The sequence below is a fragment of the Chiloscyllium plagiosum genome, chromosome 26 (genome assembly GCF_004010195.1).
Source record: "Chiloscyllium plagiosum isolate BGI_BamShark_2017 chromosome 26, ASM401019v2, whole genome shotgun sequence".
Lineage (NCBI taxonomy): Eukaryota > Metazoa > Chordata > Chondrichthyes > Orectolobiformes > Hemiscylliidae > Chiloscyllium > Chiloscyllium plagiosum.
In genome coordinates this window covers 32,357,879-32,369,971 of record NC_057735.1, presented here as the reverse complement: position 1 = coordinate 32,369,971, position 12,093 = coordinate 32,357,879, and the positions used below count along the sequence as shown (strand labels likewise).

At 38.6% G+C, this 12,093-nt stretch overlaps 1 protein-coding gene across 1 annotated transcript in view; it reads left to right on the top strand.

Moving 5' to 3' along the window:
* Positions 1-793: 793 nt before the first annotated feature.
* Positions 794-12,093, top strand: part of LOC122562942 (troponin T, cardiac muscle-like) — a 35,115-nt gene continuing 23,815 nt past the window's right edge. The window contains exons 1-4 of the mRNA XM_043716244.1: positions 794-818; positions 2,951-2,974; positions 6,413-6,442; positions 8,110-8,136. Of these exons, the coding sequence (XP_043572179.1) occupies positions 794-818; positions 2,951-2,974; positions 6,413-6,442; positions 8,110-8,136 (106 nt within the window). The remainder of the gene's footprint in view (positions 819-2,950; positions 2,975-6,412; positions 6,443-8,109; positions 8,137-12,093) is intronic.

The following is a 12,093-nucleotide window of genomic DNA, read 5'->3' as shown; positions in this document are numbered from 1 at the left end:
GGGAGTTCCAGGAGTTTGAGCCACAACAATGAAGGAACAATGATATATTTCTGAGTCAGGATGGTTAGTGATTGGAGGGCTATTTGCAGATGATGGTGTTTCTTGGTGAAGGGAGAGAATTAGAAGCTGGATGTAAATAGGATCAGTTGTGGCTTTACTGAGTTGCAAATGTTTGAAAATAAGTTAGTCATTACTTAAGGGAAAAATTCTGGTCACCATTTAAGACTCAAAAAGAAAGTAATACGACTTTTTCTCAAAGTTGAGAATCTGATTTCTTTCGATCTTGCCCTGCTTTGCTACCATACTCATCAGTATGCTAATCACATCACAGAAGGTAAAAGTCCATCAACTAAATTGTATTCATGAAAATGTCCATAATGTGAAGAAAATTAACTTTTTAAGCACAGTGACATTTGGACAGAATTGTAAGAGATACAACATGATGGCATTTATGATGATTAGGCAAGTGTGTTAGTGTTCCTTGAGCAGGGAACTGGTATTGTGAAGCTGTGGGTATTGACTGAGGTTTTATGAAACTATTAATCCTAGATTATCATTGTAAAGCTCTTCTGCTGAGGTGACTGCATTAATCCTGAAAATCTATGGAACCACCTCTTTGTGTAAGCATGGAAAACTCTTCACACTGTTCCTTATCCTCTGGAGTGTATGTGTGAACAGCAAGAGATCACATCCTCATAATATGGCTAACAGACAGCTGTAACAACACTACATGGGAGCAAATGACTTCAGATACTGGAATGTAGACTGAAAACAACAAATGCTGGAGCTCACAATGGGTCAGGCAGCATCCATCGAGAGTAAGCAAACAATAACACTATCTTATAACTACCTGACAAGAAATGAAAAATTATTCTTATGATATGATAGTTATGATGAAGGATGTCCAATCTGAAGTCAGGAAACTAAAACTTTGTCAAGAATGCTGTACAAGTGTGACAATCATTCCCTTTTATACAAAAAAGGAAAGTTTAAAAGAAAAAAATTGAGTCTAGGACATGACCTGGGCCAGAATCTTCAGTTTCAAGTTAACTTCTTCAAATCCTATTCATCCTGAGTTAATGAAAAGTTCAACAGGTCTGGCATATCTGTGAAAAGAAATCAAAGTTAACGTTTCAGGTCCAGTGCCTGAGGACATGAACAGAGTTGGGAGTGTGGTGCTGGAAAAGCACAGTAAGTCAGGCAGCATCCAAACAGCAGTTTCGGGCATAAGCCTCCAGCATCTGCAGTCCTCACTTTCTCCATACTGAACACTGAGTAAGGGTCACTGGGCCCGAAACATTAACTTTGATTTTTCTTCACAGATGTTACGAGACCTGCAGAGTTTTTTCAGCAATGTCTGGTTTTGTTTCTGATTTACAACATCCACAGTTCTATAGAGTATTATTATGCATTTTTATAACCCTGTTTTAACATGCTACTTTACAATATTAACTGATTCAAACTTTTAATTTATGAAACTGGCTCCCATGTAGAAGAGGAACATGAAGAAAATGGTAAACAAATTTTTAAACTCATTGAAGTGCATGCCAAGCAACAAATCTACTAATGTTCATTGTTTGCTTCATTTCACGTTGTACTTGTTCTCATTTGCATTGAGGCTACTTAGATTTTCCATCTCTTGTTTTAATTGTACTGGTTAAACCAGTGATTAACCAAGATTGTTCCTGCTGTGAAAGAACTGGCCTTGATAAATACATAGCAACTCCTTCGGACTTGATTGTTTAACTCTGCATTAAGTAATTGCAATCTCCTAATATTTAAAAGCTCAGTGAAAATGAGTCTGGCTATATGAACCCATGGTGTAAATAGCTGATACCCTAATATTTTAAAGGAAATTTCTAACTTGCGCTTATGTAGATCATTATGATGGTAAGGAATACTGTAACTGGCCTAAGAACCTTTGTTTATGAATGGACAATATAACTAGTATTCCCTATATCCAGTTTCACGGCCCATAGAAACCAATAAAAAGCGACTTCCGCAATTGACTCAAATGATCACATGACATGTTTAAGACTTTTTCTAAGAAACAGGCAAAATCAATATCAAATAAATACAATATACAGTAGTAGATAAGAAAAACACTAATCTACAGGAAAGTTATCCCCCTTTGATTTGTAACGGGACTGAAGTTCCCACAGTGTGTTTATATATTGAGTGCTCTGCAGAACTGTAGCCTTTACAAGAACCAGTCAGATTATTTCCAGCTTCCAACGGATTCACCCTTCCTGTTTTATTGAAATGAAAAGTTCAGTGTTTGTAGGTTCCCTCAAAGGTTGTGGTGCCATTCCATCCCACTAACAGGAGACTCTGAGTTTTTGCTGCAATTGGGACTGCAAGATTGACCTAAGATATTAGGAAGTGATGAGCTAGAATGCTGATGGGTCACTCTCTGGTTGAAGAGACAAGACCAATTTAGGTATAAGGACACTGTAAGTTTTTTTTTCACTGGCATAGCCAGGAAGGAATAATTGGAATGGAGTGATGCCATTTTTGCCTATCTCCCTAATAATTTATCAACTGTGATTTTCCATAACTGTTTGTTTTCTCTATTGAGCCTTATCCAGTCTTGATTGCAATGAACTGCTCAAATCTGTAGCCAGATTTGAAGCTACATAGCTCCTATGTAGCTTCATAGGAGAGAGAAACCCTCAACTGTGATATTGTATCATTCAAATGGCAATCACCTTTTACAACAGTGTTTGTAAAATCTCTGAGTCTTTTGTACTAGAATGGTAAACTCCCTTTGGCAATTAGATAATTCTGTAACCAATAAGAAATCGAGCCACAAAAGAAATAATACAAACAACTCCCTGACTTCAAGGAAAACTAAATTAAACCTTAAATTTTTATTGCAGAATCTTGCTCCAATGTTTGTAAACTGATAACTGTTACTTTTTTGTGTGTTTTTTTAATGTCAATGCTGTAGAAGAAGAAGTAGAAGATGAACAAGGTAAAATATTGACTCTCTAAGTACTAATGCTTGGCCGCGGTTGAATTCTAATTGAGAACTTTGTCTTACAATTTAGGAATGAAAAGCATGCAATCTGTGTAGCTTCAGTGGAGGGTTTAACTGATAAAATATTTGCTACTCACATGTTATTTTTGCCACATCCACTGCAAAACTTCCAAAGTAGGATGTAAATCGCAGGAACACAATTAGAACTGGTCTTGCTCAGCCATTCAAAGAGAATTTTAACAAGTTGACATGAGAGGTTTAAAGTGAGAGGAGTACATTGTGTAATGACCTTTAGTTAGTGTGCAATTCTGTATAACGATAATTGACATGCTTATGATATCACTGTATTATAGCTTGAGACCTGATGTTATAAAGGTCTCTGATCTGATTTTAACTGTGGCCAGTTGAATCATGTTAAAAATCACACAACATCAGGTTAAAGTCCAAAAGGTTTATTTGGAAGCACTAGCTTTTGAGGTGCTGCCTCTTCATCAGGTGGTTGTGGAACATGACCATATGACATATTTGAATCCTGACAAGCTAATAGAGGAGTGCTACTGTTTGCAACCAAATAGTTTAAGGTTAGCCCAGACACCAAAGTGCCTGTACCTGCATTAGAAACATAGAAAATAGGTGCAGGAGTAGGCCACTCAGTCCTTCAAGTCTGCATTACCATTCAATGATCATGGCTGATCATGCAATTTCTGTATCCCATTCCCACTCTCTCTCCATACCCCTTGATCCCTTTAGCTGCAAGGGCCACCTCCAGCTCCCTCTTGAATATGTGTAACAAACTGGCTCCAACAGCTTTCTGTGGGAATGAATTCCACAGGTTCACCACTCTCTGAGTGAAGAAATTCTTCCTCATCTCAGTCCTGAATGGCTTACCCCTTATTCTTAGACTGTGACCCCTAGTTCTGGACTTCCCCAACATCAGGAACATACTTTTCACATTTAGCCTGTCTAGTCGCATCAGGATTTTATATGTTTCTATCAGACCCTCCTAATTCTTCTAAATTCCAGTGAGTACAAACCCAGTCCATTCAGTGTTTCCTCATATGTCAATCCTGCCGTCCTGGGAATCAGTCTGGTGAACCTTCACTGGACTCCCTCAATCGAAAGACCAAAACAGTACACAATACTCAAAGTGTGGACTCACCAAGGCCTTTTATAAGTGCATCAAGGCATCCCTACTCACTATAAAGGCCATCATGCTGTTAGCATTCCCCATTGCTTGTTGCACCTGCATGCCAACCTTCAGCGACTGTTCCACTATGACACCCAGGTCTTGTTGCACCTCACCTTTTCATAAACTGCAGCCATTCAGATAATCACCTGCCTTCCTGTTTTTGTGGCCACTTGGATAACCTCACATTTATCCACATTATATTGCATTTGCCAAGTATTTGCCCACTCAGCCAGTCTGTCCAAGTCACCCTACAACCTCTCAGCATCCTCCTCACAGCACACACTGCCATCCAGCATGGTGTCATCTACAAATTTAGAGATATGGCATTCAATTCCTTTGCCCAAATCATTCATGTATATTGTGAACAGCTTGGGTCCCAGCACTGAACCCTGCAGCATGCCCCACATCACTGCCTGCCACTCTGAAAAGGACCCATTTATTCTAACTGTCTGCCAACCAGTTCTCTGTCCACATCAATACATTACCTCCAATACCATGAGCTTTAATTTTCCTTACTAATCTCTTATGTGGAACCTTGCCAAAAGCCTTTTGGAAGTCCAGAAACACTGCATCGACTTATTCATGCTTGCCCATTCTACTGGTCACATCCTCAAAAAATTCCAGAAGATTTGTCAAGCATGATTTCCTTTTCGCAAATCCATGCTGACTAGGACTGATTTATTTGATTGTTACCCATATCTAAGTTTCATTATAATCTAAACATTACTATATCAGGTACAAATACTTTGGTGGCAGTTCAAGGCACATTATATTGAAAGCAATGTTCTTCTCTCTCGTAATATGGTAATATCTTTTCAGTGAAAATTGAATTTAATTAATTCATCTGAGTTATTTTCCATGTAATATCCTGTTGTGCCATCAGGGATCTTGCCTCCTGGGAGAATCAGTGAGAGATCTGTGCTATCTCTTCTCTGCAATGTCCACCCCTGAAGCCTCATACCCCGAACCCTACAAGGATCAGGCAATGTTGAGCTTACCAGGCAACCTTCCCTTGGAATCAAGACACCAGACCAATCAGAGGCTGGCATCTTGTGCAGTCAGCAGCATCATTGAGGAGGTGATGTCAGTATAGGGGGGATATAAATCTGTGTTCCAAGGTTGCAGTGGATCTAGGCCACAGACAAATAATGTTAGGGGAGGGGCAGTAATTGATAGGATTCAGAGGGAGAGGGAGGTTGGAAACAAGGCCAGGGGCATGATCCCACTTTCCCAAAGTCCAGTCCCTCGATCAGATTGGTTGCCTCTGCTCCCTCTGCCAAGATAACAAGCAGTCAGCATGGTTTTGACTGTCATGTGCATTGAAGAGTGACAGGCCTGCCTGGGGCTGTGTTAATCCCCTCAATGGCAGGCTGATGCATTTAGGAAACCATTAATTGGTCATTTAAGGCTCCCAAATGACAATGGGCTCAGAAGGTTGACAATGGGTTTTCCCTCTGACCGTTTCATTTTGGTAGAGGTGGTAAGGCAGAGGGTTCAGGTTCTTGTTACTCACTATGGGATGTCACTGGCTGGCCAGCATTGATTGCCCATACCTAGTTGCCCTTAAGGTGGTGGTGGTGAGTTGCCTTCTTGAACCACTGCAGTCCACATGCTGTAGGTTGATCCACAATCCCCTTAGACAGGGAATTCCTGAATCTTGACCCTGTGACAGTAAGGGAATGGTGATATATTTCCATTCAGGATAATGAGTAGTTTGGAGGGGACTTGCAGATGGTGGTATTCCTATCAATATGCTGCTGTCAGTCCTTGCTGAAAATGTGTTGCTGGAAAAGCGCAGCAGGTCAGGCAGCATCCAGGGAACAGGAGAATCGACGTTTCGGGCATAAGCCCTTCTTCANTCCCTGGATGCTGCCTGACCTGCTGCGCTTTTCCAGCAACACATTTTCAGCTCTGATCTCCAGCATCTGCAGACCTCACTTTCTCCTGCTGTCAGTCCTTCTAGATGGAAGTGGTGTGGATTTGGAACATGCTGCTGTCTTAGGATCTTTGCTGAATATATCAGCATCCCACCTAATTCCATGCCTTACCCATTTCCAAACTAACTAGTGGTGGGAACTAAAGATTGCTCCCATCATCTCACTATTACTACATTGCAATGTCAATCTGTTGATTCATATAGTCAAAGAGGAATGGTATTATACTGTTTCATCCCTTATGGAATAGCTACTGATATGTGCCAATTTATATTTAATGAACGTTCTTAGCTTGACTGTTTATTTCAGGTGATGAAGAAGAAGTGGAAGACACAGAAGGTAAGGTGTATGAACCAAAATGAACACTGTCTTTATGATATTTGTTTTGTTTGTCAAATTATAAGTTCTCTTGTTTGATAATGATGAACATCATGTGTGGCTACTCTATCGTTTCTTCTCTGGATATAATGCTCACTGTACCAACACTATTTCCAAAAAATCAACAACAATGATAGTAATTATTTTATTGGCAAAGCTATTCTGTAAACATCATTTCTTTCTGTTAGAAATTTACTTTCTTAATTTTTTTTTGGAACAGCTAGCATCCTCAATTTCAAGACAGCCAGATCATTGCATTTTCATAGTTTAATTGCAAAACATGCACTTCACTGGGAAATATATGGCAAAAGCCATTACATTCAGAATATTAAATTGAAGAAGCTGTAACTGGCTAAAATGAAGTGCAAATCTGGGTTTTAATATTTTTGACTTTTTCTAAAGCTGTATTATTTCAAACATGAGTGATATTTCAGGGGTGGGAGTTTACCACAGAAGTGGATGGGATGGTCAAGGTAATAAAGAAAGTGGGACATATGTTCTTAACAGATGCTCATGGAATCTAAAGAGTATCGCATAAAGGACACACACAAAATACCCTCACAGGAACTCACAGTAGCCTTCAAAATTGCAAGACTTAACAATCACAAATTAATACCATGAGCACAGATATGGAAAACACACCATTTGGTCAAGTATGGTAATCTTAGCAACATTTTCATTCAGCATGTCATAAAACACTCGAAAATGTAAGCACTGTGATAGCAATAAAGTGCAAATTATTCTGCAATTTAATAAGGTAAAAGATTTTAAAACAGACAATGTACCAATTAAATTAATATAATGTTACTTCAAACCCACTTGAGCTGCACCTTTATTTGTTATTTTCAGCTCAGTAGTTCTACTTGAACCAAAAATGTAAGAAGTTACACATTAATCTTCTAAATATTTATGCACACAAAACACGCTAGTTATAAAGCTGTCAAAGATCAAAGTTAAATGTAATGACTATTATTATTCAGTTTGACAGAATGAGTTGTTGTTTTCAACTTTCTGAATCTACAACTGAACAGTTCCCGGGAGTACTTATGCTCCACTGTGAATAATGGTTCAGATTAATTTTCAGACAATGTAAAGTACCCAGTGAGCTGGCTCAAACCACAGTGCACTGAGTAAGTGGAAGTTATGTCCTTCGTAAACATTGGTTAAGAAATTATAAAGGAAAAACAAGTCTTGAGGATAGCATTTTTTTCTATTTTTTTCCAAATAAACATTTTAAAAAGCAGTTATATGTGATGTAATATCTTAACATAAAATTTATTAAAAAATCTTAGAGTGCCAATAAAATCACAATTTTACATCATTCAACAAGTTGTAACCTATTTCAAGTGGGTTTACAGTGAGACTAATAGTGTGAATGGAGAAGTTCTCACCAGTTCAGTGGATTGCAATTTATGGGGTCTTCTAGGAAAGCATTTAATAGCTGTCAGCAGATTTTAGTTGTACATGTATAGACTCTAAAACTGCTGTCAATTTCAGAGGAGTAATGATACAAGGGCTGACAGTTTCACTGTCACTATCGTCTTAACACTGTCTCATTTAAGATAAAAAATTGCTGAAAATAATTTTAGATGATTAAATAAACTTTCATTTGCAATTTTAATTCCTAGAAGATAAAATTGCTGAAGAGGCTCAAGGTATGAATTGTAAATAAACTCAGAATTGTTGCTTGCAATCATTAACTGCTTTACTTGTGTCTTCAGGCTTTGTTTGATAACTGAAATGGCTAAATGATTGTTACACATCATGTACTATTTTAGCATTCACCCTTCTTCCTGTAACACACAGCTATTGGAGAGACAGAATCAGAGATGCTATGTATTGTCGCACAGCTTGACAAATAGATAGGAGACTCAGGAAATAAACTGTTAATTTCCATGTATACGCATGGAGAGCTAATCTTATCACCATGAAGCATAAAACCATCTCTGCGTGAGTTGTGATACCTCCCAGCTTTATTAAAAATACTAAATCATTACATGGTACAATCCCCAAATTTCAACTGTTTCTCGTCATTTATAAAGTTATTATCTGTCTTTCACCCAAGGCCAGCACTATCTCGTGGATAGTGCAGCTCCTGCACTTCTAGCCCACATTTGTACATATGGGGTTCTTATTTGCTTTTTCTTAAAAATGTAACCCTAACCAACTATAATTTATGATCCAGATTTTTATTTTTCAAGGAAAGATAAATCTGAAAGATAATGTTGTTGTATAAAAAAACACATAACCCACCATCTCACTCTGGCAACCTCAGAAATGTGTTTCTTCCTGAAGTTGTCTCTGAGCATTTATGAAACAGTTTTATCCCTGGAAGTAAGTATTAGTTATCATGTTTGACTATTGCATTTGAATCACCATACATATCAGAAGTTTTTCGAATTGAGCCTGGCAAAATTTAATATTTTATTTTCCATGGAACAATTCATTGAAATGTTGCACATGTTAAAACTGACAGACTTGAAATGATTTAGTCAAATCATTTAGTGCACAGCAGCTAATATAAATTTAATCAACATCAAGCATTCAGGATTCTGAGCAATAGTAATAAGTTAATGAAACTTGCAATGTGGGATTAAATGCTTTTCCATATGGATAGTTAAGCTAAAATGGGCTCAATGATGCTCAGCATAAAATTATGTGATTTTGTGGCCATATAGCAGCCTATTACATTGCTGTGTATGTGCCAAAATGTTTAAAAACCTGCTGATATTCAATGGTGGACATCTTACAGATTACAGCTGCATCTCAAGTGCACATCTCTTCGGTAAATTTAAAATAAAAGGAACTTATAGTTAACCAGGAAGGAATTTCAATGATTAATTAATTCATTCAGCACTGAAATCCTCCAGTGTGGGATTGGAATGGAAAGTTGAAGATGCTAACGACTTGTCTATAATCAAATGCAAATACGCAAACGTTCTCTCTCATTCTGACATACACAGATTTATACCTACCTATTGGACTGCGAAGGCACGTTAGTAATGCTCCAATTTTAACTAAGTAGGGGTGGGGGTAAGGTAAGAATGCGTGGAATGTTGTTTTACATTTCAGAATCAAACTCTCACTTTGAAACAGCAAAAATGACAACAGACAGGAGCATTAACTCAAGTGACAACTGTTAGACGCTCAAGAAATGGCACCAAACAAGATGAGAGGTGCGGGCAAGAAGGGAACTTGAAAGAATCCCAATGCTGAGGAAGGCTGAAGTTTAATTGTAGGACCTGCTGGAGCCCTCCTGTTACCCATAGACCACAAGAAATTAATTTAAAAATGGTAAAAACATTTATCTAGGCTAGGGTACAATTCACTACTGTCTTCCCTGCAATGGTTGGCAATGTGAATGAGTCAGGGAATCCAAGGTTCAAATCATTTTGAGGTTTGGATGATGTCATAACCCTTTTAGGTATTTAATAAAGACCTTTGTCTGCCTGTGGAGGAAGCCTCATATACCTGCTGAAGCTTGGGACGAGACAGTATAGAGTCATAGAGATGTTCAGATCCTCCAATCCAACGCTTCCACACCAACCAGTTATCCTAAACTAATCTAGTCCCATTTGCCAACATTTAGTCCATATCCCTCTAAACCCTTCCTAACATATGCCCATCCAGATGCCTCTTAAATATTGTAATTGTACGAGTCTCCACCACTTCCTCTGGTAACTCCTTCCATACACGGACTAATCTCCGTGTGAAAACGTTGCCCCTTAGGTCCCTTTTACATTTTCCCCCTCTCACCTTAAACCTTTGCCCTCTAGTTTTGGACTCCACCACCGCAGGGAAAAGACCTTGTCAATTTATCCTTTCCAAGCCCCTCATGATTTTATAAGCCTCTATAAGGTCACCCTTCAGTTTCTGACATTCTAGGGAAAATAGTCCCAGTCTATTCAGCCTCACCCTGTACCTCAAACCCTCCAACGTTGGCAACATCCTTGTAACCTTTTCTGAACCCTTTCATGTTTCGTAATATTCTTCCTATGACCAGAATTTTGTGCAGTATTCCAAAAGTGGCCAAACCAATGTCCTGTATAGCTGCACCACTACCTACCAACTCCTATATTCTATGCACTGACTAATAAAGGCAAGCATACCAAACATTTTCTTCACTATCCTATCTACCTGCAACTCCACTTTCAATTAAATATGAACCTGCACTCCAAGGTCTCTTTATTCAGTAACACTCCTCAGGACCTTACCATTAAGTGTATAATTCCTTCCCCATTTTGCCTTCCTAAAATGCAGCACCAGGTACATTTATCTAAATTAAACTCCATCTGCCACTCCTTGGCCCATTGGCCCATCTGATCAAGATTCTATTGTACTGAGGTAACCTTCTTCACTGTCCACTACACTACCAATTTTGGTGTAATCTGCAAATTTACCTCCTATTTTCACACCAAAATCATTTATATAAATGACAAAAAGCAATGGACTCAGCACCAATCCTTGTGGCCCACCACTGGTCACAGTCCTCCAATCTGAAAAGCAAACCTCCACCATCACCCTCTGTCTTCTTCCTTCGAGCCAGTTCTGTACTATATGGCTAGTTCTCCCTGTATTCCATGTGATCTGATCTTTCCAACCAGTCTACCGTGAGGAACCTCATCGAACGCCTTACTGAAACCCATATAGATCACATCCACCACTCTGCCCCAACAATACTCTTTGTTACATGTGACACTGACTGATGGGATGTTGGTGAGTAATTATAGCCTTCATTCCCAAGCTTCCACAGCTCATTATTCACAAGAGATCAAAACTGAAACATGGATGAACAGAGGAAAAGAACATTTCTGAAAACTTTAAAGATTTTCCATGTTATCATTATTTCAATATTCTGTGTCACATGCTGACAATAAACATTGTGGCAATCATAATTCCCCAACACAATCAATTGCCAGTATCAGCTATACTTATGTACCAAGAAGCAGAATGGATTCTAGGCAGTTTACCAGATGGAGGAAACAAATAATGGATGATCTGTGGCCCCAGGTAACTCTCGTTCTCTCGAATATAAGTGAATTATAGTTTGTTTTTGAGAGACATATGGGAGTGGAAGAAGGTTACCAAGGTCGGTCAGGGCTAAATAACTGGAGCCTATGGCTCGAGGGACTCTGCTGTGCACAGTCGCGATCATAGCTGCTCTGCGTGGGTCAGAGGCCAGGGACTCAGTTTCTGCTTGCTTCTGAGTTTGAGATGGCGCAGCAGTAGATACTACAAAGTCAAAATATTAAAAAGAAACAAATAATTGCTGTATCGACAGATTTGTATGGAATGTTGACAAAAGCATCAATGCTGAATCAAAAAAGACATTCACAAAAGGAACAAACAGAAAGGTGCTTAATACAGAGAACTCTGCCATGAACTCCACTAGTGATATCTATTTTATTTTCGTTATTTCCATAAATAATACAAATGATCAGTTTGCTGCTCATTTACTACTAAATACAATTAACTGCATTGATTCGAAAGCCTTTACAAGATGATTATTGCTAAATTCAGCCATTTCTGAAGCTTATACTTCATCTTGAGGCCAGGTTTATTAAGGATTCAATGTCAAAATGTTGATATTTTTCTGAGCTGGGGCAAACAAA